Below are 24,783 nucleotides of genomic sequence, written 5' to 3'. Positions count from 1 at the left end.
ACATCCAGCTGGATGCGCTTATTCAATGAATAATTTACATTAATTCTATGCTGCAAACCAGTTGCTTTACCATGTGCTCTCATAACATATCAAGTCTTATCCTTTCTCACTTTGAACCTCACTGTGTGTTTCCCCCACTTACTGGGAGAGGTGGTGATCCAAACACACTATGAGGAGATGTTAAAAGCTTTTCAGTGTTTTTCTATCCAGGAATGTGTTGTTATCTGTTGTCTGTTCTGCTCCAGAGATATTAATACAGCTGAAGGGTGTAAACCAGTCTCTGATATATGTGATGTTTTCTCTAAACAGATCAGATTGTCGACCTGTAAAGGACTAAAGGTGTGTGGAGGAGGAGGAGGAGGAGGAGGAGGAGAGAGAAAAGGATATTTGTTTTCTTGAAGGTGATCAAGTCTATTAGCAGCTGGAGAGGGATTCTTGGGTTTAGACAGCCACTCCCCGGAGGATTGAATGTACATATGTTACATGCAGACTGCACTGGGACCAGTGCTGCACCATCATGACTCCAGCTGACTCATATGATGCAACAAAAGATGGGGGACCATGAATTCCATTTCTTTACAAAGATGTTTTTCCACACCGATCATACAGACCTGCGTACCACATGACTGGAATCTGTATTTTTTGATTTTGTTTTCCACTGCTGTGACCCTGAATGGATTTTAATGAGGACCAAGGGAAGCCACTACAGTAAGCCTTACAGTCGAGGGATTTTCATACCTCTCAAACCTTTTTTTCCACGGAGAGGGCAGCATGGATCTGTCCCTGGTCCAGCCGACAGACTGGAGCTCAGTCCAGCCCAGCTTCTCTCCACTGCTGCAGTACGACGAGTCTCGGGAAGTACTCAACCACACCTTCAGCTTCTACAGTTCCATAATGCTCCCCTCCACCTTAAATTCCCCCACTGCCTCCCTCAATCAACCTCTGCCCTCTCTGCTGCCCTCCTCTCTCCTCAACCCCGCTTTAATCCCCATCCCTTTACCCTCATCCTCTCAACAGACACCCAATTTTGACTATGATCCCTTATCCTCCACCTTCTCTTTGAAGGACTTAGCCAACCTGGAGAGCATGCTCCTCTGGACCCTCCATGAGCCCAGCACCATCGCTCTGACCGTCATGTACTGCCTGTCTTTCATTCTGGGATTTGTTGGGAATTTAATGTCCCTGCGTGTCCTCACCAACAGGCGGAGCCGGCAGCTGGCTGGTGTTAGTGCCACGCGCAGCCTCCTTGTGAACCTGGCAGTGTGTGACCTCGCTGTGGTTCTTGTGTGCATGCCCATCACACTGGGGAGCCAGATCTACTCCGCTTGGGTCTACGGGGACCTCCTCTGTCGAGCGGTGCCCTTCACGCAGGCTGTTTCGGTCTCAGCGAGTGTGTTAACTCTGACTGTGATCAGTGTGAATCGCTACTACAGTGTTCGGTCTCCACTGAGAGCTCGCTCCATGTTCACCAGGCGTCGAATCTTGGCAACCGTCGCCGTGGTGTGGACGGTGTCTTCGATCATGTGCGCTCCTATTGCGGTGATGAACCGGCGACGGGAGATCAGCTTTGGGACATTTGCCATCTTGGTCTGTGAGGAGAAGTGGCCTCAGCATCGCCTTAAACAAGGGTAGGTTCTCCAACAGACTAAAATATCTAGTAGTAGTAAGTCTAATAGTCTGTGATTTAATCTCAGCCCCCATTTAAAAAAATCTTTTGTTCACTTACAAACCATGATGCGGCCTGACACATTCACAGTGAGTCATTAGAGGCCACTTGGCCAAAGTCACTCCATCTATCATTAGCAGTTCTTGTGTGTCCAGCTCTGTTGGCGGCCAAGTTCAATTCTCAATGGCCAATTTAGCATGTGGAATCGTAGGACCGCTGTCACCAAGAGAGTGGTCCCTGAGGAGCTGCTCGATAAAATAAATCAGTGATCTGTCCCGTTTAAAAACATTTTGTCATTCTTTTTGCTTCCTAAGAACACAGGCTATCAAAACCAAAGCAAAGCTAATTTTACATTTACTCAACTCGATGCAACTTTTCGTTTGCAGGTCGTCTTTGCAACTTGAAGTAACCAAATGTCAATATGTAATCGGCTCTACCGCCAATTCTCTATGCTATTAAAACAGGTTTAGAGTCCCTGTGTTGTTTTCCCTAATCATGAGACCTCTCTATTGTGTGCGCTCTTTGACATTATAGCCTCATTGTCTGCCACTCACTTTGCAACAGTGTGCTGGGAACTGTGGGAAGTAGTGTTGATTATCCAGAGATAACCTTGAACCTAATGGGTGTTTCAAGACAATGGTGTTGTTTACAATTCTGTCATATGGACCCTTGTATCTTGTTGGTGAAAAGAGAAGTACATGCAGAAGTCTGAAAGGAGCTCGTTGTTATGTCAGTGACAAAAAAATGAAAACAAATGAGCTCCTTTCAAGAATACTAATGAGTGTAATCAAGCTGCGATCCATAACTTCATAACCTTTTAATTATATCCTCAGGCATATCAAAGAGCATAGTAAACGAGTGTCTTCAGCAACGGAAAATAAATACACCTTAATTGTTTCATACACAGATGGATATCATAGATCGAAATAGAGAGAACATTTCATTTATGAATATTTATGTTTTTAATGTGAATTCCATAAAAATGTTTTTCCCTTTTCTTCCTCAGATACAACGTGCTGCTGTTCGTGATGCTTTACTGCCTGCCAGTGACCTTTAACCTCACTATAGGCTTCCTGACTGGCAGGCGGCTTTGGGGAGGAAAGAAATCCACGTTTGCTGATCTGGATCCCCGCAGCAAAGCTCTGCACGCCTCACGCCTCAAGACGCGCCAGAAGATCGCCAAGATGGTGGTGTGTCTGGTGCTGTTATTTGCGATGTCGTGGCTGCCGCTCTACTTGGCTGACCTTTGGATCGACTGCGAGGAAAGGCCACCGTCTTGGCTCTTGCAGACGCGGCCTTTTGCTCAGTGGCTGGGCCTGACAAACTCCAGCCTGAACCCCATCTGCTACTGTTTCATAGGGGATCTGTACCGCTCGGCCAAAGGGATGCGGAAGCGATACTACCAGAAAGTTGCGTCTTTCTTTGGCTCCTCTTCATTCTCAGGCTCAGCGGCCGTGGCGTCTCCTGCCACAGTGATTACAGACTCCAAAGGGACTTGTGCTGAGCGCCACCATATTGCCGCTGCTGCTGTGGCAGCGTCTGCATCCATTGTTGCGATCCCCAGGCTGTTAAGCTTGGCTAGGGCCCAGTGCCTGGGGCAGAAGGTCGGAGACAGTTCAGACAGCCGAGTGGGATCTGACCACAGTATCTCAGACTGGTGTCGGTCCAGTCCCAGTGTATGTGACAGCTCTTTGTTCCCATGCCAGCTCCAAATACCCCAGCTCTCCATACAAAGAGTAGACTTCCTGCCCACAAGGAGACACTCCGTGAATGAGAACACAGGGTCATTACCTCTAGGAATCGAGTCTGTGGAAATAGGTTTCCTGCCTTTGAGGCGGCATTCGGGGGAGAGAATATATGGTCCGTCAGCTGATAAGAGAGACATCATTACCATGGGCAGGGATGGTCTCCGTTTTTCTGGGCAGCACAGAAGCAAAACATCACAAACCTACTTTCAAGTGGAAGACAGGGAGGATGAAACAACCACTATGACCAGCCTTTGAGAGCTAGTATCAGCAGGGAAATATATTCTTTATGTGTCCGTCCTGCAGGCAGCACAAACACACACAGCTTCTGATTCATTCTGCAAGTAGACAGCGTTGGTTAATCCCTTGCAAAAGCCACTGTTTGTATTGAGGATAAACTGAGCTGGTCTTCACACTAATTCTTTCGCTGTTCAGTTTTCTCCTGGTACCAACAAAAACTCAGGGGCTTCATGATCAATGATTCGACCAATGAGCTCAGGCTGACGAAAGCAGTTGGAACAGTGGCGGAGAGAAGCCTCAAGGGGAAGAGTCATGCTTAATAGCCTCCGGCTGGAAAGCCAGTTATCATTAAAAATATCTCATTGAAGCAGTGCACCATTACACTCAAGTCATATCATAAATTATTGAGCTGCAAGTCACAGTCGTGTCTAACATTGGATCAAGACCATAACCCAGCAGGACATATGAGTGTGAGGAGTTTATTTGCTTCTCTTTCTCTCTGAATGATAGGGTAGGAAAATACTGTATCAGAGCTTCTGACATCTATTGTCACCCTCATCTTCTGCAGTCCGCGAAAGATGTACCTTCGCAGCAGTTGTTCATGCGTGCAGTCATACAGGAGATTTGAATGAAACATATAAATCAGATCATCTTAAACCTTCCTTATAATGACTTTTTTAAAATTGTCTTATGAACTGTGATATTGCTATTACAGGTAGGAAGGTATGATGCACGTATAAGGTGCATCAGATTACGAAAGTTGGTTAGGTTGTCCTAAACAAGCTAGTTTACGTCATTCAAAGGATGTTTTAAGAGTCAGTTAGTCACCCCTAATTAACCAAACAAACATGATTTCTCCTTTGCCTTAAGTGGTTTCTAATCATGGAAATAATTGTGGATTAATTTGACCTGGTGTTGAGATAACGTTTCTCTAATTTTGATGAATGCAATTGTGGTTATGGTTCTCAGAGGATTTAAAAATAATTGTTGCATGTGTCTTTCCAAAATCTGTGTCCTAGCCATCTCAATTTCCCTTCATCACTCAGTTTGACACTGTTCATAATAGTGTGTGGGGATAATTTCACCCCAACTAATCAGTAGTTAATTAGATAAATCCGTCTTGCAGATCTCATCCTCAGTCAGCAGTGGAGTAATGTTTGCAGGAAGCAGTTGACATGTTTTCTTGCGGATTTAAGAAATATGCCAGTTTTTCTTGTGGAGACGTCACCAAAACATACAGTGTGTCTCTTTGAGGCCTTAACAATTGGCTTACAAAATCCATATGCAAACCGGATTGTTTCAATCCTACATTGTTTACATCCATGTTTAGTTCCTAGCAGTTTATTTTTTTAAAGATATATTCTGCCATCTCTGCTTTATCAGATATACGGCGCATGCAATGTACCACGGGAAGTAGAGGGGTTCCCCAATGGTGTTTTTCTTTCCTGGTAAAGCCTGCATATTGCTGTGTGTTTAGATGTGTGTTTGCTATCAGTAAATCGGTGTAAACCTGTGAGACACACGAAGCAGAGAAATCTCAAAACCAAGACAAATTAGTCTGGGAATTCTAGATACCACTAAAGGTTAGTCAAACATGTTTCCAATTTAAGTGAGCTGACCTTTTACATTTTATATATCAAACTGGCTGTACCATGAATAGCTGTATAACAGTTTTAGGAATTGATAACAGGATAGGGGTTGGGTCAACCGGATTTGCTGCCTGATATACCAGCAAATGCCTTGTTGAGTAAAGGACTGACAGGGGGTGCAGTAATAGCTTTAAAGGTTAAAGAAATAGAACACACACACACACACACACACACACACACACACACACACACACACACACACACACACACACACACACACACACACACACACACACACACACACACACACACACACACACACACACACACACACACACACACACACACACACACAAATGCATGTACACGGACAACACCATCTACCCTCAGGCTGCTTGCAGTTGTTTGCAGGGCAGAGGTGGTGAATAGCATGAACTGCTGTGACATCAAGCTGCTAATCACACCCCCTCCCAGCAGAAGTGAAGAGGTGCAACACTTAAGGCATCAAATTGTGTTGAGACTGTCCTATTTATGTCATTGGATAACGTTGCTTTGTACCTCTATGCCATAAACTGTGACCGTGTCTTTCATCTCTCCTTCTCGCTTTACTTTCATCTACCTCTCTCTTTATCAGTTTTGCACTTTGTTGATAGAGGGCATGTGTAATTAAAATTGTACATTTGGTGTTTCATTAAAAAAGCAAACATTTTGTCCGTTTAACTCGATTAATTTTCTCATATTTTCAAAGAACATGATCAAGAACAGAGCTCTTACAACTTGTCCTTTGCTAATAGGATCTTAATTAACGGTGAGTGGCCTGAAATAGACGGGTACAAGTTTCTGCACACTTCTTGGATCCTTTTGTCCAATCTTCACTCCTCTTCCGCCAGGCTTGATTAAATCTTAATGGGATCGGAATTAAGTTATTACTAACTCTCATTGCTTTACGAGAAAAAGTTTCAAATAAGTAGGAGGAGGGAGCAGCTCAGAGCCAGTCTCATGTTTATGAAATGGACACATCGTGAAAATCTAATTTTGGTGAAGAGAATTTGGCAGCAGTCAACCGTTTCTATTCTATCTTCAAGCAAACAACAACAGAACAACACATTAAAAGGTTTTTTTTTAATTGGATGCTACTCTTGGCAAGATGATGAATTTGCCTGAGGTTTCTAAAGCTGTTAAAAATAATTCTGATATGGCTTTGGAAAGGTAGGTTCAGGAACAACAACAACGAGGTCAGGGTTTTGAACGTAAACATTCGTTGTAATTGAGCAAATAACTGAAGCTGTCATCTTCTTGGGAAGTCGTTGCATGTCATTGGCCTACACAAAGAGGACAGTACAGGCTGGAATTTAGTTTGAATCTTGTATGGTTTAAATCCATTTGTAATCCGCTTTATCTGAATCAGTCGTCCCATTCTGAGATAAACATGGATTTATGTCAAAAACGTTTGGTCATTTTGTGGTTTGAGTCGATTTTAAACAAATGGCATTCAAAATATCATTTTTTTTCTTTGCCTTATTCAGTCGATGAATGCATGTCTGAAGTTTTGTAAGACAAGGTGTCACCTTCAGGGATCACCTTGCTCCCCCTCCCTCCCTACGTCTCCCTGAAATAATGGATGACTCAAAAGTGACACGGCAGGGTCTGGGACGGGGTTTCCATTTAACCTTATCATAAAAACGAAGTCTTTGCTTTTAGAATATAAAAATATTCTTGCCAAATTCAGATGATTAATAATACAACGTTGACAGTTGTAAAAACGATGACGAGCGGCGAACGGAGCGACTTAACCGCTGACTCATTACAACAGGCAGAGCTACCACGCCCCCGTAGTTTTAAGCCTGGATCCCCTTCTTTAAATACCGATGGATGAAACATTGTCAGCAAGCTTTAAAGGCCTTTCTCAAAACGTTGTCTTACTAACAGTCATTGCATTTTGTGACATATTTTGCAGAATATTTGAAAGTCAAAAACAACAAGGATATCATATCCAACAGTTTATACAACTCAAAATGTATTTCTGGAACGATGGTCACATTTGTTCCACCATAGGAAGTGTTGATATGAATCAATGCTACGTTTTCTATGCTATGTTTGTTTCTACCTCTGTAGAAAAAGCAATTTATATTTGTCATAGTTTACACAACATCTTTTTTGGTTGTTGCATGAAACAAATGGACTGTTTCATGCAACAAGTTGAAGGGACCTGAGAGCACGGCATCAGTTTGTAAGTTTCAATCAGGTTCTTGAAGCACTCAGAAGAGTCTGGTGAGCACACACACACACACACACACACACACACACACACACACACACACACACACACACACACACACACACACACACACACACACACACACACACACACACACACACACACAGGCTCAAACACAACGTAATCTCAGGTGTCCCAAGGACTTATGATGAGGCACTTTACCTCATGATTGCTTTCATTTCTTCAGACATCCAGGCTGTTAGATTCTCTCAGGTCTTTTTTTGGACGAATCCTCTCATCAATCTGTATTTTCTTTGCACTTGACCCAGCTTTCTGCTTCTTCTTTTTCTAGTTTCTTTGTGTTTTGGCCATGGCCTTACTCCATGCGTCATTGCGGCACCAGTGTCAGAATCATGCACTAACAATAGCCTGCTTTTCTTTTCTTGTCTTGGACAAAATACAAGGGCCATTTAACGCTAGAGAGCATGCCCAGTGTAGTGAAATGCACGAAAGGCACAGACACCGTGAATCAAAAATGCTATGAAATGATCTGCATAATGAAGAGGTAACTGCTGCGGAGCCATAAACACAAAACACAGCTTATATTTTATTGAAGATGTTGATTACAGAAGGGAAATGGATTGCACAGAAACTATGTTCTGCTACTGACACAACCTCAAATAGCTTTTACTTAGCAGACTGTGCAGTAATGTTTCTTGCCACAGTGTCGTCTGGATGAGGCGGTTTATTTTGGGCATGTGGGGCAATTTTTATACAATAACCTTTAAGTATTTTGTAATTTAAGTTGTACACCAGGCTATGTTGTGTTTGAGAATTGTATTTCTCCTGCTCTCTTTCCCCTCGTTGTCCACAGCCATTGCCTCCAGACAAGCACATGAATTTGCAACCGTTACTTGAACTAGTCATAAATTCATACATAATCCGGATTGTGATCCTGATGCTTCTTTTCTTTGTGACCTTCGGGGCAATCAAAACCCTTTCAGATGATATACCGTGATTTGAGTTTTCTGACAATATTGACAAAGCCTTCAGAGATGGAGAGAAAATGTTGCCTTTAGTTAAGCCTTCGTAAATCTGTCGTGATTTTAACTTTGCTGTGAGGCTCAACATGTTCGTCAAAACCGTGAGCAGAAGATAAACAATCAGCAACTTCTTCTCTCGCATTGCTGATAATGTCCGACTCTCTTTATGATAAGTCTGTGTTCCTTTTTTGAGATGTTTTATAGTGGAAGGGCACAATTTCCAACACGGGTTTAACTTAAGTGAAGTGAACATGCATCTGCATTCGTAAAACAGCAAATAAGAAAGCTCTCGCTCTGACATGGCATGTCATTTTGCTAGAGTATCTCAGTTGTTCCTCTAAACAGAGACATGAGGAGGTGCACATGTCTAGTTTTCTTTAAGAGCTTCTGTATTACAATATGCTAAAAAGCATTGGGCCATCTGCTCATGCATATAGTTGCACTTCAACCACTTATAGCAGAAGGATCTACTCAACACATACAGTGTAACAAGCCTGCACCTTCCATACTGCATCTGTTATCTGGCTCTCTAGGTTTTTATTTACTATGTTGAGCCCTGATTAATGTATTCTACAGGATGGAGCATTAACACAAAGATGTTTCAGTGTTTACAAACTGTTGCAGTCTTGCAGGAGGTGATAGGTCTTTTCTACATCAGAGATTATGACATTATGATATGGTTTTTTGACTTGTAAACAAGCGGAGGTCTTACCAGTATCGATGATGATAGCCTTGTACTATCCACGTGTTTACCCGTAAGCCATGAAGGTGTGACAGTGAGCCAGCCAGAGCGATAACCGGATCTTTTAACTTAGGAAAATAAATGCATTTCAGCCAACACTGATTTTAGACAACCCTGTTTGTAAACTGCCATCTGGTTCTTGAAGCACTCACTGTGATGTGATGAGTGTGCGAACACATCTTCATTAAAACAATTTCAAATGCCCTGAGAATTCATGCTGCGACACTTCATGATTGCTTTACATTTTCCAGATATTTAATCCTTTTTTTCAATCCCAGATCATTTATTCCACATCGTTTCATCAATCTGCATTGTTCTTGGTACTCTTTCTCCCTACCACTCTTTATTTTCTTCTGATTTTGGTCATCTCCTTACTTGTTGCATCACCGCTATATCACTGTAACACATTTATTCTAACAATATTTTTTCCTTTTCCCTCCTCCTTCTCTAGCATCTTCATATTTCCTTCTCTCTGCTCTTGTGACAACAGACATTTGCCACAAGAGCATAGAGATGTGCAATGCTCTCTAAAGGCACGGAAAACATGAACAGAAAATGCTGTAAAATAGTTTGCAGAATAATGAAATCTCTGTTGCAAAGAAAATACACAACTTATATTGACAAGGTTGTTTTCAGGAGGGAAATTACTTTTTGTTCAACTGTGATAATGACATAACTTCCATTTTCTATTTCCTATCAAATCAAACATTGATAGGACACACTATGATGTTCCTCTATATTCTTTTAGACAATTTAAAAGAATATTTCTTAATGTGAAAAGGTCAAGGCTACACTTTCTTTAATGCACGTTCATACATGGCAACCGTTTTCTGCATTGATATTTTAATGCCTTTTTGTTCCCCAAGCATACATTTTGAGGGCATCTAAAAGGTCACTGGAAAGACTCAAAGCAGCAAAGTTAATAGTCTGTATATATATAAACATCAGTATGCCTCTCTACACTCAGCTATTATTTCTGCTGATTCTTTCCTTGATAATCATTGGTTCTAAAATACCTCTTTTAGTCCTACAGTGCAACATTGGTTAGGGTAAAATCCGAAGATAATTATTTACAAAAGTTCTGTCAAATAACTTAATGACCAACTGTTTTATTATTGAAGTACTTTACTTGAAAATGTTGGGACTTGCAGTGCTTCAGTAAAAGAAGCCAGTCAATTTGATTTTATAAATTAGACATCAAACGATAAAATGCCTGTCCTTTTGGCCAAATGCAGAAGGGCACATATTCAGACTTTGTTATTCAAGCTTCATGGGCACTCAGTTTCCCTGGGCAACTAGATAATGTCAACTGTCTATAGTTTATTTGTGGTTGTGTTTATTTTTTTCAGAAGTGCTTTTTCACACTCTCTCTCGCTCTCTTAGATAAAGGAAATACTGCTGTGATATTGATTCAGTCCAATGCATAAACAAAAATAGCAGTGAGTGAATCAGCTCACTCACCAGATGCAACTTCATCAAACCCGAGAGGCTCAGAAATCTATTTAATACTTTCTCAAAAAATTAAACTCTCCGCTGTCTTTCCAAAATCATATCATCTCCAGATTGAATCAGCCACGACCAAGACACTCCAGACCTGACCAGGCGAGCAGGAGGTCACGGTTCTTCAAAATGTAATTTAGCAAAAAAGCAGACAACATAATCTTGCTTGATTTAAAAAGCCTTAGTCTGGCACAGATAAGATCTTCATTTTATTAAACCTTTTATTATTGTTGCCCAATTGTTAAATCAGAGCCAGTTGTTGAATCCCTTTTATCTGTATTTGTGTGTCAACATGGAAGGGAGTATATGATGTGTTTAACCATATTTTCACTGCTGAAAAATGGGTTATAATTACACAGGACTATTACGAGTGTAATTACAGAAGATTAAAATATGGAAAGCATTCTGTTGGCTTTGGCTGACTGTCAGCCCTGCAGCCAGCTATAGCCTATGAAAGCTGGGTTGTAATTGCAGCATGTGAAAATATCTTCCACCAGTTGGCAGCTTTGCATGTCATCTGTCACCCTCAAGAAATGGATTGTTAAATGTAATGCAATCATAAGCTCAGAATGTGAATATCACAGTTATGCATACCACCTGTGTTGGTAATGAACGTAATCAAATATTTGCTGCTGCTGCTGCTGCTGCTATAATTATTTCATCTTTGACGTTTAAAGGATAGTCCCCAACTATTAATTGCTTTGTCTGAAAAAGCTGATGCAAAAACAACATAATTCTCAAGGTAGCTTTATACCAACACTACATACTTTAAATACTTTTGAAGCTAACTTAAGAACTGATTAGCAGTCAGTGAGAGCTGATACTAATCCAGTGACAAATCAGCTGAGTAAATCCCTTTTTTTGTTAACTTAGTGGTCAACATGTTGTGAGGATGCATCCAGAAAAACTAGCAAAATGCCTGCTCTGCACATTACAGCCATGCTAACAGCACTATGAGGCTGAACCTATGGCAGTGAGCTTAATGCTAATGTCAGCATGCTAACATACTAACAATGCTAACATGCTGTTTAGCAGGTATGCTATTTACCATATATATCATCTTCATTTAGCATGTTAGCATGTTAATAGCTAACAATGACAATACTAACATGCTGATGTTTAGCAGTGTTCATAATCTTATTTATAATTAGCACGCTAATTGCTAATTAGCAAACAGTCAACAGGCTCTAGTTGAGGATGAGAGGCAGGCCTGCCAGCTGTGATGTGTCATGGTGCTTCACATTAATTCACTTCTGGGCACCATCAAAATCTGTTTCGGAAGTCATGGCAATCCATCTCATCGTTGTTGAGGTATTTTTGTCTGTAAAGTGGTAAACAAAAAGCTTACAGGACACTAGTGCCATCCCTAGAGCTGCACTAATAGCATGGCTAAATGCTATGGGGCCTCTGAGAGCATGCTGTAAAAATACATCCTCCTTTGATTGTGTTGCAACCTAAGGAAACGGGGGTGGCAGAAAAACACATTAGGCCAATACCAGATATCCTGGATTACTATGTCTTAAGCTAAAATACAGTTTATTGTGCCATCTAAACTTGTTATGGTCTGATTTCAAGGCTTTGATGCTTTCTATTTTTCCTTTTAAGTAAGGAAAGTGATTAGTAAGCGACTATGAGTTTGCTCGACCTTGCACTTTTCTGCTGTAGTCCTAAGCACTATAGCAAACATGCTGTAACTGAGCTAGAATTTTAAACATTGCTTTGTCAAACACCAAATGCACACAGACTTCCTCAAGTTCAAACTCACTTTATAAGCTTCTTCCACCCTTGCAGCAATCCAACAGGAGGTATCACACAAACATCAGTTTAATGTAGACAGATTGTGATTTTACAATGAAAATTAATTAAATTGACCGAAGGCTCAGTCGGACTTCATTCTTCTCTGCATAATCTTGTCTTTTAAACATTAATTTACAAGCCGATTAGTTTATGAGTTAAATGTGTAATGCCCAGCAGAGTCGTTAGGGGAAAAATACACATTTTGTAACATTTAATAATGACCCTTTCAATATCAAACTAAGAAGAGGACCTTTCTCTACAATGACAAAGCACTTAAAATAAATGTTTAGTTTGGCTCATCACTCATTTATTCACCCATGAATACTTTTCTTATTATGTTGTGTAAGTAATCTTCAATCCCTGCAGCACTCGATTTCTGAACAGAACAGAACAAATTTGCTTTTACAAATTAGATAAACTTTTAGTTTTATTTCAAGGAGACAATGTTGCTCTGCAGGAATTAACTCTTGTTTTTTTCAACTGAAAAGACCAATCTGCTCCGTGTGGCTCCAGCAAGTTTGAAGGTCAATAGAAACAATGTTGTCTTGATGTCTGTTTTTGATTGTGAATGGAGGAGCCATTGATCCTGGTGGCTCACTCTCTGTTTTGTGCTAACCCCGCTATTTAACAGCAGACTGCAGGCAAATCACATTGCTAAAATCCCAGTTTGCATGATTTTGTCCCACTCCTTAAGCAAAATGAGTCACGTCAAATCTGTTAGTTATGTTTATTTATTACGTCTGTCAAGTCAGGTTTTCATGTGTTCACGTCATGTCATGTCTGTCTAAGTATTTATGTCATGTCTAGTCAATCCCCCGTGGTTCATGTCATGTCTCACTTTCCATTTCCTGTTTTATTTTGTACTTACCTCTTGTCTCTCATTTCAGACTCTGTTACTTCCTCCCTTTGTGTGTTTTCCCGCCATCGTCTGCCCCGCCCCTGATTGTTTCCACCTGTTCTCTCTCACCTCATGTATAAATAGTCCTGTCTCCCCCTGTCCAGTGTCAGCTCGTCTTGTTCGTTCCCTCGTTCAGTCGAGCCAGGCTTCAGGTTAGAGAAAGTCCTCTTCAAGTCAAGTGTGTTACTATTCCAGCCAAGTCAAGCTCAGAGGAATCTCTAGTGTAGAGTTAATCTTGAAGTTCTCTTTTTGTTAGGTTTTGTTTTTCCTCCTTGTGAGCGCTTTTTGTTGTACTGTTATCCCTACTCTGGTAGAAGGATTTTTGTTCATTTGTATTGAAAGATCTTTTTGTTACATTCAAGACTTTGTCTCTGAGTCGTGCATTTGGGTTCTCCTGCCTTGTGTCGAGGTCGTGACAGCTCCTCAGCTATGTACCTCAACATGGACAGACTGACACTGACACTTACTGACGCTTATGTCCCACCAAATGCACTTGAACTGAGCAGTGTGTTTTCTTTTTCCCTCTACTGTCTTTAGGGAGTAAAATATTGAGCATAATGGATTCCCTTGAGCTTTTAAAACCAATCAAAGTATTATCTAAAAAATGAATCAGAGGTGTTTAAAGGAAATGCTTTGTAATTCTGACAGTGAAAATGAGTTATTTATTACTGCAGTCTAAACTTTAATCATCTTTTTTACTGAACACATTATCACGCCTCTGTGATTTTGCCCTCACAGGTGAACAGACTGCTTTTTCACAGTTGCACAGATTTTGCCTTGGGTGTTTTGCAAATATGCTCTCACTTAATTACTCTCTCTTTCACCAATTTTTTTCGCATTTGCCTCACACTTTCAGGCCTTCATTCACTTCATCCTGAGCTGATCGGCGTGCATTCGACCGTAACATGGTCGCCAGTCAAACTTTAAGCTTTATGTTTGTTGCCTTGTCTCATTAATAGACTGGATAAACAGACACGAGCTCTGAGTGGATTTAGCAAGTGAGAAATAAATACATAGAGCATACTAAACAATTTGTCTAAAGAGGACGTCGGGGGCCAGCGAACCTTGCCAATGCATGACTCAGCACACACACACACACACACACACACACACACACACACACACACACACACACACACACACACACACACACACACACACACACACACACACACACACACACAGAAAGGTACATTAAGATTACCTTCTGGCAGGGACACAGAGTTTTATCCTGAGAGCAGCAGATAAGCTTTTCTTATTCTCCCAAGCGCAACAATCGAGATTGTTGTGTGTGTGTGTGTGTGTGTGTGTGTGTGTGTGTGTGTGTGTGTGTGTGTGTGTGTGTGTGTGTTCGTTGATGGACAAACCCTACTGTAGCCTGAAGTGAAGGGCAGTGCTCCCAACGATGGCGGAGGCTCTGTCAGTAAGCTGATGTGTGTCGCCCTCCTCAACGATTTCCAATACTCTATATCCAAATGAACTGAAGCGGAAACCATACGATTTTCTGACTTGGCGCCCTAAACCTAGGGAGATTTGCTTGGTGATACAGCTTCAGTCAATCATGATTACATGGTAATGGAGACAAATGAGCTCCCGAAATAGCTGTTTGGTAAAAAAACAAAAGAGGGGTATGTTCCTGCAGCTGTGATTCAGCAACATTGGCTTCTCTAAAAAAACATCCCCAAACAGCTGATCTAATGTGACTGTAAAATTGTGGTTTGAATTTGAACTTAAGCTTCACTGTTTTGTGTTTTTTGCACATGTTCTTTATGATTTGGAAATGTGGGAATACAAATGATAGCAAACGATTATACTTATGTTCTCTCTTTCACACATTATAACAAAGCACCAACACCACACCTCACATGAATTGGTGTGAATGGAACTTATGTGTATATGTAAAGAGCTGTACAAATTATGTTCGTGTACCATTTACTCAAAAATCCTTCCCAACACTTTGGAAAAGGTTATGATTAATATTCAAAACGTCCCTCTCTTCTGAAGCAGCTCCTCTCAGCTTCACAGAGCTTTAAACTGAGTCTCAGCTCAATGCAATCTTACCCCTTGCAACTTCCCTACGTTTTAATTCACTCTCACTGCTCTCATAGCATCTTTTCCATGTCCTCACACCAAAACAAATGCATTGTGTTATGAACAGTAGATGTGGTGATATGGATTCATTTCCAAATTGTTTGTATTTCCAAAACAAGGCCAGCAGTTACAGTTTTTTATTCTGAACTTTAAACCAATAAGCTTAACAGAGACCCTATTATGCTGTTTTGGGTTGTCCCTTTCCTGTGGTGTGTTATACTGTATATCTTCCCAAAGTCCCACACACTCTCCCCCCTGCCTGTAACGCCTCCATAGGACTCCTTTTTTCACTTCGGTTGGCTAGCGCTCCATCACATTGTACGCGATAGGCTAAGGGGCGGGACATCTTTAAGCAGTTGACGAATCACAACAGAGTCGGACAGCTAACCGATCAGAGCAGACTGGGCTCTGGTTTCAGACAGAGGGTGAAAAGAGGTGCTACAGCACAGGCAGTATGAGAAAAATAAAGAGCTTTTTGAACATTAAAGCATGGAAACATGTCCCAGTAGAGGCAGAAAATACAAATATGAATCTTACTTATGTAACTTCATCTCAGTTTACAAGCAGTGTACCGCTCCTGCCATGGGAACAGCAAATCTGAAAAGCCGGCAGTGAATGTGATGTATTTTTAGCCCTGTGAAACAACGTTGACATTTTCACCTTTAGATACCCAGTGCTAGATTGGCTCAAGCCCCCTGTGACTCTGAGCAGTCCAAACAGTTTTAAAAATGGATGAATGGATGTAAGAGGAAGCAACCAAGGGCTTTGGCTGGTCCTGATGTTGACACACTCAACGTTGTCAAGGTGGATTGATTTTTAGATGTTATTCTATTTAAAATAAAATCTTTTGCCCAAATGTCTGCAAAAATGCTTGGAAATCTCAAATGTCCCCTAGCTTTGCTGACCCAAGTCGACACAAGTATACATTTATTCTTCATATTTTTGTCTCATCTTTCAGAAAATGATACAAATATATAATGGGAAAGTGGTCATTTCTAGTAAAATGGCTTTGCTTTGAAAAAATACCCTAAATATGTTATTCAAGGACTGTAACAATGGAATTAATATACATTTAAGCTTCATTTTTAGCATATTTTTCTGTGAATAAGTGATTTGGGAAAGCGAGAAATTGAAAATGTGTTTGTGTTTTATTTATTTACATGTCTCATTGACACTTTATAACACAACAATGGGTCCGGAGAGGATTGTCTCCCCTCTGTTTATGTACAGGTTACCGAAAATGACACGAGTAGACATTAAGTCATCAGTCTTTTGTCTCATCTTTCAGAAAATAATACTGATGCATGAGGCACGGCGAGAAGATTACTGACATCCTTCATACCTGGCTGCCATTAAAGTCAGTCTCTATAGGAAGGTGAGCCTGAAGAGATTTGTGCTCATGCCAGGTATCAGCTGTTAGAGGAGGCTGACAGCCACCGTTATAAGAAGCTATTTATTCCTTTCCACTGTAGGTGTAGCCGGCCAGTTAAAGTGGTTAAGTTCAGTTTGAATGGTCCTGGTTTGGGTTTCAACACTACAAGCCCTCTGGCTCATCTGCAGAGTAATGTTGTCCAACCCAACAACACAATGCTGCTCAGAAAACTGATGACAGCTACATGTTTCAGTCTCTCTCCTACGGTTCTCCTGTCTATCTCCCTAAGGCTGCATTCAGACAAAAATAGCACTAAAAATCACAACAACCTGTGTAGGTGTGGATTTGATGCTTTGAGTGAGAAAATGGAAATACTGACTAGGAAATGTCAAGGAGGGAAAGACAGTGGATGATAATTTGCACTTTCTTGTGTCACAATTCAACACATCTGGCAAGCTATTACTGCAGCAATATTAGCCTCTTCCTCCATGCGTGGCAAACCTAGATTGTATGTAAGAAGTGGATAAAGTCAATGTGACATCACCCACTGGTTTTGGCATTTGGTTTCTTCGTCATCTTCTATTTATGGAGCCAAAAGGGACACCAGAAGTAGAGGCCGAGACACATTTAGGTGAGGAATATTTTTCATGAACAAAGACTCAAACTGTGAAGGGTTAAATGTTTAAGACCAACACATTGAGAGCACTCCAGCACCTTGGGGTAACAACCTGTCAATCACAAGGAAGCCCCGCCCTAAAACATATACTGTTTTTATCATCTATTTTAAAAACAGCTTTTTCCAGCAGGCTGTCAGGAGGCTGAACTCTCTCCCCTCTCTCCCACCTCTCAACCCTGCCCTCACTGAACCCGGACTTTAACACCCCCCCCCCCCCACACACACACACACACACACACACACACACACACATTATGTGTATAGGATTGATGTATACATATTCTATATATATTTTTATTTTTACTTTTTTTAAATACCTCGGGACTGTGGGAAACGTATTTCAAACTTTCTGTCTGTACACACTAATGGAAAGATTTGATTAAATGCGACCATAATTAATTAAACATACATCAAGCTTAATGAACAAGACGTTAAACTATCGTCTTCTTCAAAGAGAATTCGGGAAGATGGTTCAGGTCCATCAAATCACGGAGAAATAGACTCAAGAACAGTGTTTCCCTGAGTGCCATACGTGAGCTGAACAAAGCCAGACAATCAGAGCACTAATGCAACGGAAATGAACTTATGCCCTACTAAGTATGTGTTTACATCCGACTGCAGATAATATTTGACCTCATAACGTTTTTTAGAGAATCCATTTATTTGTACCTTTGTTATTATAAATGTACGTATAAAACACGTGCAAAAGCGTCATGTGCAACAACTTATTTATTGACCTTGACTGTATTGTTGTTTTGTATTTGAATGGCAATGTTGTGTTGTATTGTTCTGCACCATCAGGAATGCATAACATTTCGCTGTATTCATATAGTGACAATTAAAGGAATCTTGAACAATTGAATCCATAAAATCATCTGGAAATGTGAGGTAAGATAATAAATGTAATAAAATGTTATTGTTATTTTCTCATAGACTTCTATACAATCTTCTTTTTACGATCAGAGGAGTTAGCCTGTGATGGATATTAGAGTGAGAATTATTACTGCTTAATGGAAAATGTGTATATTACACACAATAAGTATCTAATAGTATTTAGATTTTCAGGCACCTTAAACTGTTTTGCTTGCAGCCCTACGCAGTGGCAGCAGGAGGGTTTAGTTGGCTGTGTTTTTTAAATCATTGCTAATATTTGTCGGAGTGCAGCTGTTATTTATGTTATCCTTCTTCTTCTTCTTCTTCTTCTTCTTCTTCTTCTTCTTCTTCTTCTTCTTCTTCTTCTTCTTCTTCTTCTTGGTAAATACCCACATTGGCCATGCTCGCGCAGGAGAATATATGCAGCTGGCAATGCATTCAGCTTTGTCAATGGATGTCTTTTGATGGAGGTAGCCGCAGGTTTTTTGGCTGGCTGCTATATCAGCTGCTCCACTTGATGAAGTTTAGCCATTGTGTATTCATAGGGGTGCACTCACACCTTTGCTAGACTGTGTCCTTTTAAGTTCAGAGCTCCCGAAGATACTTTATTCCTTTCATCCTTCCTTTTGCGACCATCAGTTTTTCTCTAAATCCTTATCTCCAATATCCTGATATTCTGTTTCATCCTTTATTCACCTTGCGTGTTTTACCATAAATCCTTTTTTGCTAAAATCTAATTATTATTTCATCTTAAGCTCTAAAAAATGCTCAAATAACCTTCCGTTTATTGTGCTCTCTGCAATTACTGCCGGCATGTTAGGTATGTGTGTGTCTGCATATCTAATGGTGTTGACATCCCCGGTCATACCTCAACACAATCAACAAAGCAGCTTAATTCAAACACACCACCAACGACATTGATTTGACTCTTATTCGCATTTCTTTGTCTTTGTTTCTCAAGGAAAGACTTCTTGATCACTATTAAAAGCATGTTTACAAAAAGAGAGTGTGACGATGTGAAGTAATGACCTGCTGCGCTCTGGGCTCTGCGTATGAATAGCTGAGTATATTAAAGAAGACATGGGCACTAAATCACAAAGAAACACCCCTCACCTACTTCTACACATGAGAGTTGGTGAGAGTTTGACTTTGAAACTAGATTATAACTTCTGAAAGATTCAATTACATGCTATTTCTCCTACAAATAAAATGTTGGATATTGCTTCTACCTCACAGCTTACTCACTGCAATATGGTATCTGGGGTTTTATTGCTTTCACCACATTTAGTGGAGATGTGTTTGGTCGGGTACCTAGACTGTTGATTACAGCACAAAACTCAACCATATAAATGTTGTCTGTTTGTGTAAGAGTTAAAAAACTAAAAATCTTCTTATGCATAATCATTTTTAGAGTTGTTGGCTTGAGGATTTTCTTACTTTAGAGTCAGGTTTCGCTCCTGTTTTCAGTTTTCAATGCCACAGAAGATTTGGATTGGATTTGTTTTCTTGGTCACAATGAAACATCACATAAACAACATGAAACCTTTTTTAACTAACATGCTTTGACAATACAGCAGATTAGAGTGCAGACATTTCTGTTTACTTCATTGCACATTGCTCTGTTAAAATAGGATTTATCAATAGAGTTCAGCAGCTTAATGGAGGCTGGAATAAAGATAGCTTCATGTCATTTGATCTGGCCTCACTCGCCAACTGTCCCTTTAAATTGTCTCCCACAGGCTTCACCTACCTTGGGATAAAATTCTCACCAGACCTGACAGAGCTATGGAAGCTTAACTTCTCTCCCATGGCAAGTAAAATAAAGAAGGACCTAGATAGATGGCACGATCTACCCTTATCCCTTATGGGGCGCATTAGCCTAATCAAAATGAATGTATTCCCCAGGTTATTGTATCCCCTACAAATGCTACCCCTGTGGATCTCCAAGAAGGTTGCTCTTGATATAGAGAGGGCATTCTCTAGGTTCATATGGCATGGCAAGAGGCCCAGACAGAAAATGAAAACATCACAGCTACCCTCAGACAGGGGAGGCCTGGGCCTGCCGAAAATAACTCTCTATAACTGGGCATGTCACGCTCGCTCCTGTGGAATGGTTACATGCTCATCTCGAATCCAAGCCCTGTCTAGATTCGTGGTCCGCTTTGCCGTCCTCACTTTGGAGCTTGGTCATGGGTGATAAGAAAAAGCTACATAGGGATGTCAAGAATAACCCAATTATATACAACACAATTAGAGTGTGGCAGGAAATCTGTAAATGTATGGGCAGAGGAGGTCATACCTCATTCCTGACCCCTCTTACGAGGAACCAGGATTTCCCCCAGGTCTCCTTCCAATATTTTTGACATGTGGCATGGCAATGGGGCGCGTGTGATTGGAGACCTATACGACAATAGGATGTTAATGACTTTCCAACAACTGCAGTCCAAATTCAGTATTCCCACAAAACATCATTTTGGCTTTCTCCAGGTCAGGCACTTTGTTGGATCCAGGACCTTACTCTCTCTTGACCCAGTCATGTACAGTGATGTTGAGAGGTTCCTTATTTCCCGTAAAGGTCTCACCCGTTTCATCTCTTCCTTCTATGCACTGCTATACTCTCTTAGTCCAGGTGATATCACAAGCATTGCACAGAAATGGGAGAAAGATCTTGACACAGAGTATATTGAGGATGACTGGCAGGAGGCCATTGTAGTATTTACATGTAATAGATTGAGAGACACAGTATAAAATATTACACCGTCTACACCTGACTCCTTACATACTAAATAAGATGGGCCGTCAGGTTTCACCTCTGTGTATCAAGTGTCATAGAGGGGTAGGAACATATTACCATTAGTTCTGGCAATGCAAATTGATAAAAAGATTTTGGGGAACGATCTCACAGGAACTGAGTGTCATCTTTCAAGCAAAGGTGAAGAGGGACCCGTGGCCTTTTCATCCTCGGCCTCCCCTCAAAGGAGGTGACTCTAACCCGTTTGAAGTTCAAACTATGCGACAAATTACTACTATTGGCCAGAAAATGTATTTTAATTAACTGGATCAATGATAAACCACCTACTGTCACCTTATGGTATAGGGAAATATTCCGGGTCCTCCCCCATGAACGCCTTAGTGCAGTTGTGAAGGGTAATGAGGGGTCCTTTAGTGAGGTGTGGGCTCCTCTGCTCAACTATCTACCTGACGAAATGACTCATCTAGTGACGAGGGGCCAGTCTTCCTTACAATGGCCACGCCCACCTGATATAAATCCGTAAGGGTCTTTTCTTACAGTGTGGCACTTACTGCTTGATGTATCACTGTTTACTGTTTACTTGATGTACCACTGTTTATTGTGGGATGCTGATGTGACTGGGACTACATTGTTGGGAGATGTGTGTGTATATAGAGCAATATGAGGAGGGTGCCTGCTTGCACTGCGGGGGCAGATGGGGGGCAGTTAACTGGAAGATTTGCCTGCTAAGGATAGATGGATGGCAACATTTTATTTTATTTTATTTATCTCTGTTACTGATATGATGGCAAAATGTATATTTTGTGTTTCTGTTGAAAACCAATAAAAATCTGTTAAAAAAAAAGAAAAGAAGATAGCTTCATGTTGTTGGTGTCACACCTCCTCACAAAGTCTTTGTGGTCTTTCATATTCAAAGTAAATGGGATGTTCAGCGTCGGTAATGACGTTTGTTTCGTGTTTCCTGACTGCCTGCTGGTACAGAACTGAATGAACTCTCTTCCAAAGGTAATGAAGCTTAGCGAATGTTCAATCATAAAAGACTTCATGCCAGCTCTATGATTTGTCTCTTTCAATTCCAACCATCTGACTGAGGGTGTTCTCTCTCCAGATTGGGCCACGACCTTCTGCCAGCCTCTCATCTCGATGCTGTCAGACTTTAAAACGTTTCCTCTCTCGACTGCTGTCATTACAGTGCGAAGGATGTGACCCTCCTCAACTCCATTCAGCTTCACAACAAGCGCCTATGGATTTCTCCTCTAAGTTCATGACACATACATCCCATCCGTCCAGATTCCCATTGATCTTCACCCATCACCATCACTGTCAAAACTGGGATGTTTCCTGTACAGCTCAAGGCATTACTACTAACAAGAAAATGGAGTCCAACAAAGTCTTATCCTTTACGACTCCTGTCATATTTCTGTTATGTAAAATATATCATTTTAATAACTCTCTAAGCCTCTTTTTAATCAAATCTCTCCTGATTTATATCATCTCCCAGCTCCGGTTCCATACCTATCACGTTAATATACGTACATGCTCTAAATCTCAGGAAGAGAGAGAATAAGCACATATTCTCAAAACTGCCTCTGTAGAGCAAAAAGTTGTTGTTGACTTTTGATTTATTTTACCTGTGACAATTATCTTTCCCTTAAGAGAATCCTCTAATGTCTTTAAACTGATTGTAATGACTCTTTAAGTCTCTTCCAATTAAGTCTCTCCTGATTGAAATCACATCGTGGCTCCCAGTTCCGTACTAAACTCAGTGATCCATCCATCTTCTAAACTAACCAAATATTCCCATCATCGCCTCTGTGAAACTCATTTTGGTTGACTTTTAATTTCCTTACCTGGGACAACATTTACCGTACCTGAATGTGCTTCTAATAAAATGGGAAATTCAAATTAAATACCAAAGGTTGGAACAATCAAGCTTCTTTTACATGTTTTAACATTGAAGTCATTTCATACTTCAGTTCATTGCATTAATCAGCCCATGTGTTTGCTGTTACTGTATAAGCACATTTGTACATCGTAGTCCTCCTTAAGATTATTTAATAGCCACTTAAGTTACGGGGGAACCAAAACATATATAGTTAGAAGGACAGGAAGGAATTTTTCTAATATGGTATTGGTTGGACAATGTGCTTGTTACTAGAAGTGACCATTTGATATATCACGACAAAGTAATTTCTTATTTTTCAAATGTCAAGCAAGCGACACATGTCAATTTCCGCTTGTTACATAAATCCAGTACCGTCTTTTTTTAAATAAACTTTCAATCAAATAAGAACAAAACTAAGTTCAGGGAAAGGCAACAAAACAATAGGTTAGGTGTAGGAAAACATTGTTTTTCGGGTTGAAAATAACTAACGAAGTGTCATTATTGAGGTATGAAAAGTTCTGTTTACAAATAAATTAACGTTGACTTCCACTTTCACATGGGACAGGGAAAGTCTGTTGTTCTTGGACCCATCTGTCCTCCCAACGTTGACCTCCTTGTTCTTCTTACTTCTTGGTTCATGGTTATGTAGTTTCGATTCAAATAGATTTAGTTGTATATGAACGAATTATAGTGCATTCATTTTCATTCCTACCCTCACCTATGGTCATGAAGGATGGGTCAAGCGGCCGAAGTGTGTTTCCTCCGGAGGGTGGCTGGGATCTCCTTAGGGATCAGGTGAGAAGTTCAGTCATCGAGGAGGGACTCGGAGTAGAAATAATATTTGAACGCTGCCCTCGGAACGAATCCCGCAGTCATATCTGGTTGATGTGGACAGACAAAGGGAGGTTTCAGACCCTCTGCCGGAACAGCTTCCCTTGCGACCCGAATCAGGATGAGCGATGGAAAAGAGGATGGATGGAATGGTTGGCTATAAATAGTGTGTGAGAACAGCCTGATTTGATGCACTGTTGATTTACAAGTGTTGATTGTTCAGTTTTAGTTTTGACAGTTCATTTTTCAGACAAAAAATTGAAGTCCATCATGAAGATATGAAGCCTATAAAGATCAGTGTTGATCAGCCGCCTGCTGAGATGTCTTTTGTGCCTTTTTTCCATCTGAACTGAGCAAACACTTTCTGTTTCAATATCCCGACAGCCGAGAAACCTGCTGTGACCATTTACTGTCTGGTACAGAAAACCAAGTACCTGCTTCAGGCTTGATCTAGTAGATGAATTCATTAATCCTCTGATTTACCAGTGAACATGATCATCATGATACAGCTTCTCTCTGCAGCTGAACTTGGAACATTGGATTTTTCTCATGGACCTGACTTTGTGTAGCTCATTGTATGATGTAAGTGAGCGTAATGTGTATATATATGTCAAAATTGATCTGGTTGAAATGCAATTCTTCTATTTATAACCATGGTTTTTGCTTGCACTTGAAAAGAGACTAAATAAATTATACTCCAAGATTTTCTTTTGAACAGATTTCATTAACGTTTTATTCCCCACTGACTATGATATTGATTCACTGTACTATCTCTTAATGCATATCGAGGTGCAACAGAGGTGCTAAGTTCAGCTTAAAAGCATTGAAGCCGGATATATAGCCCACGTATGGGATTAAAGCAAGT

At 40.7% G+C, this 24,783-nt stretch overlaps 1 protein-coding gene across 1 annotated transcript; it reads left to right on the top strand.

Annotated features, from left to right (window-relative positions):
- Window positions 1-811: 811 nt before the first annotated feature.
- On the top strand, window positions 812-5,949 carry LOC134864100 (neuropeptide FF receptor 2-like). The gene is made up of 2 exons (XM_063882874.1): window positions 812-1,628; window positions 2,673-5,949. Exons 1-2 carry the CDS (start codon window positions 895-897, stop codon window positions 3,667-3,669), a joined length of 1,731 nt encoding a protein of 576 aa, XP_063738944.1. The 5' UTR covers window positions 812-894; the 3' UTR covers window positions 3,670-5,949.
- The last annotated feature ends 18,834 nt before the right edge of the window (window positions 5,950-24,783 follow it).

Source organism: Eleginops maclovinus, chromosome 5, assembly GCF_036324505.1.
Source record: "Eleginops maclovinus isolate JMC-PN-2008 ecotype Puerto Natales chromosome 5, JC_Emac_rtc_rv5, whole genome shotgun sequence".
Classification (NCBI taxonomy): Eukaryota; Metazoa; Chordata; class Actinopteri; order Perciformes; family Eleginopidae; genus Eleginops; species Eleginops maclovinus.
Note: the sequence above shows the minus strand (reverse complement) of the source record. Positions and strands in the feature narration are given on the sequence as shown.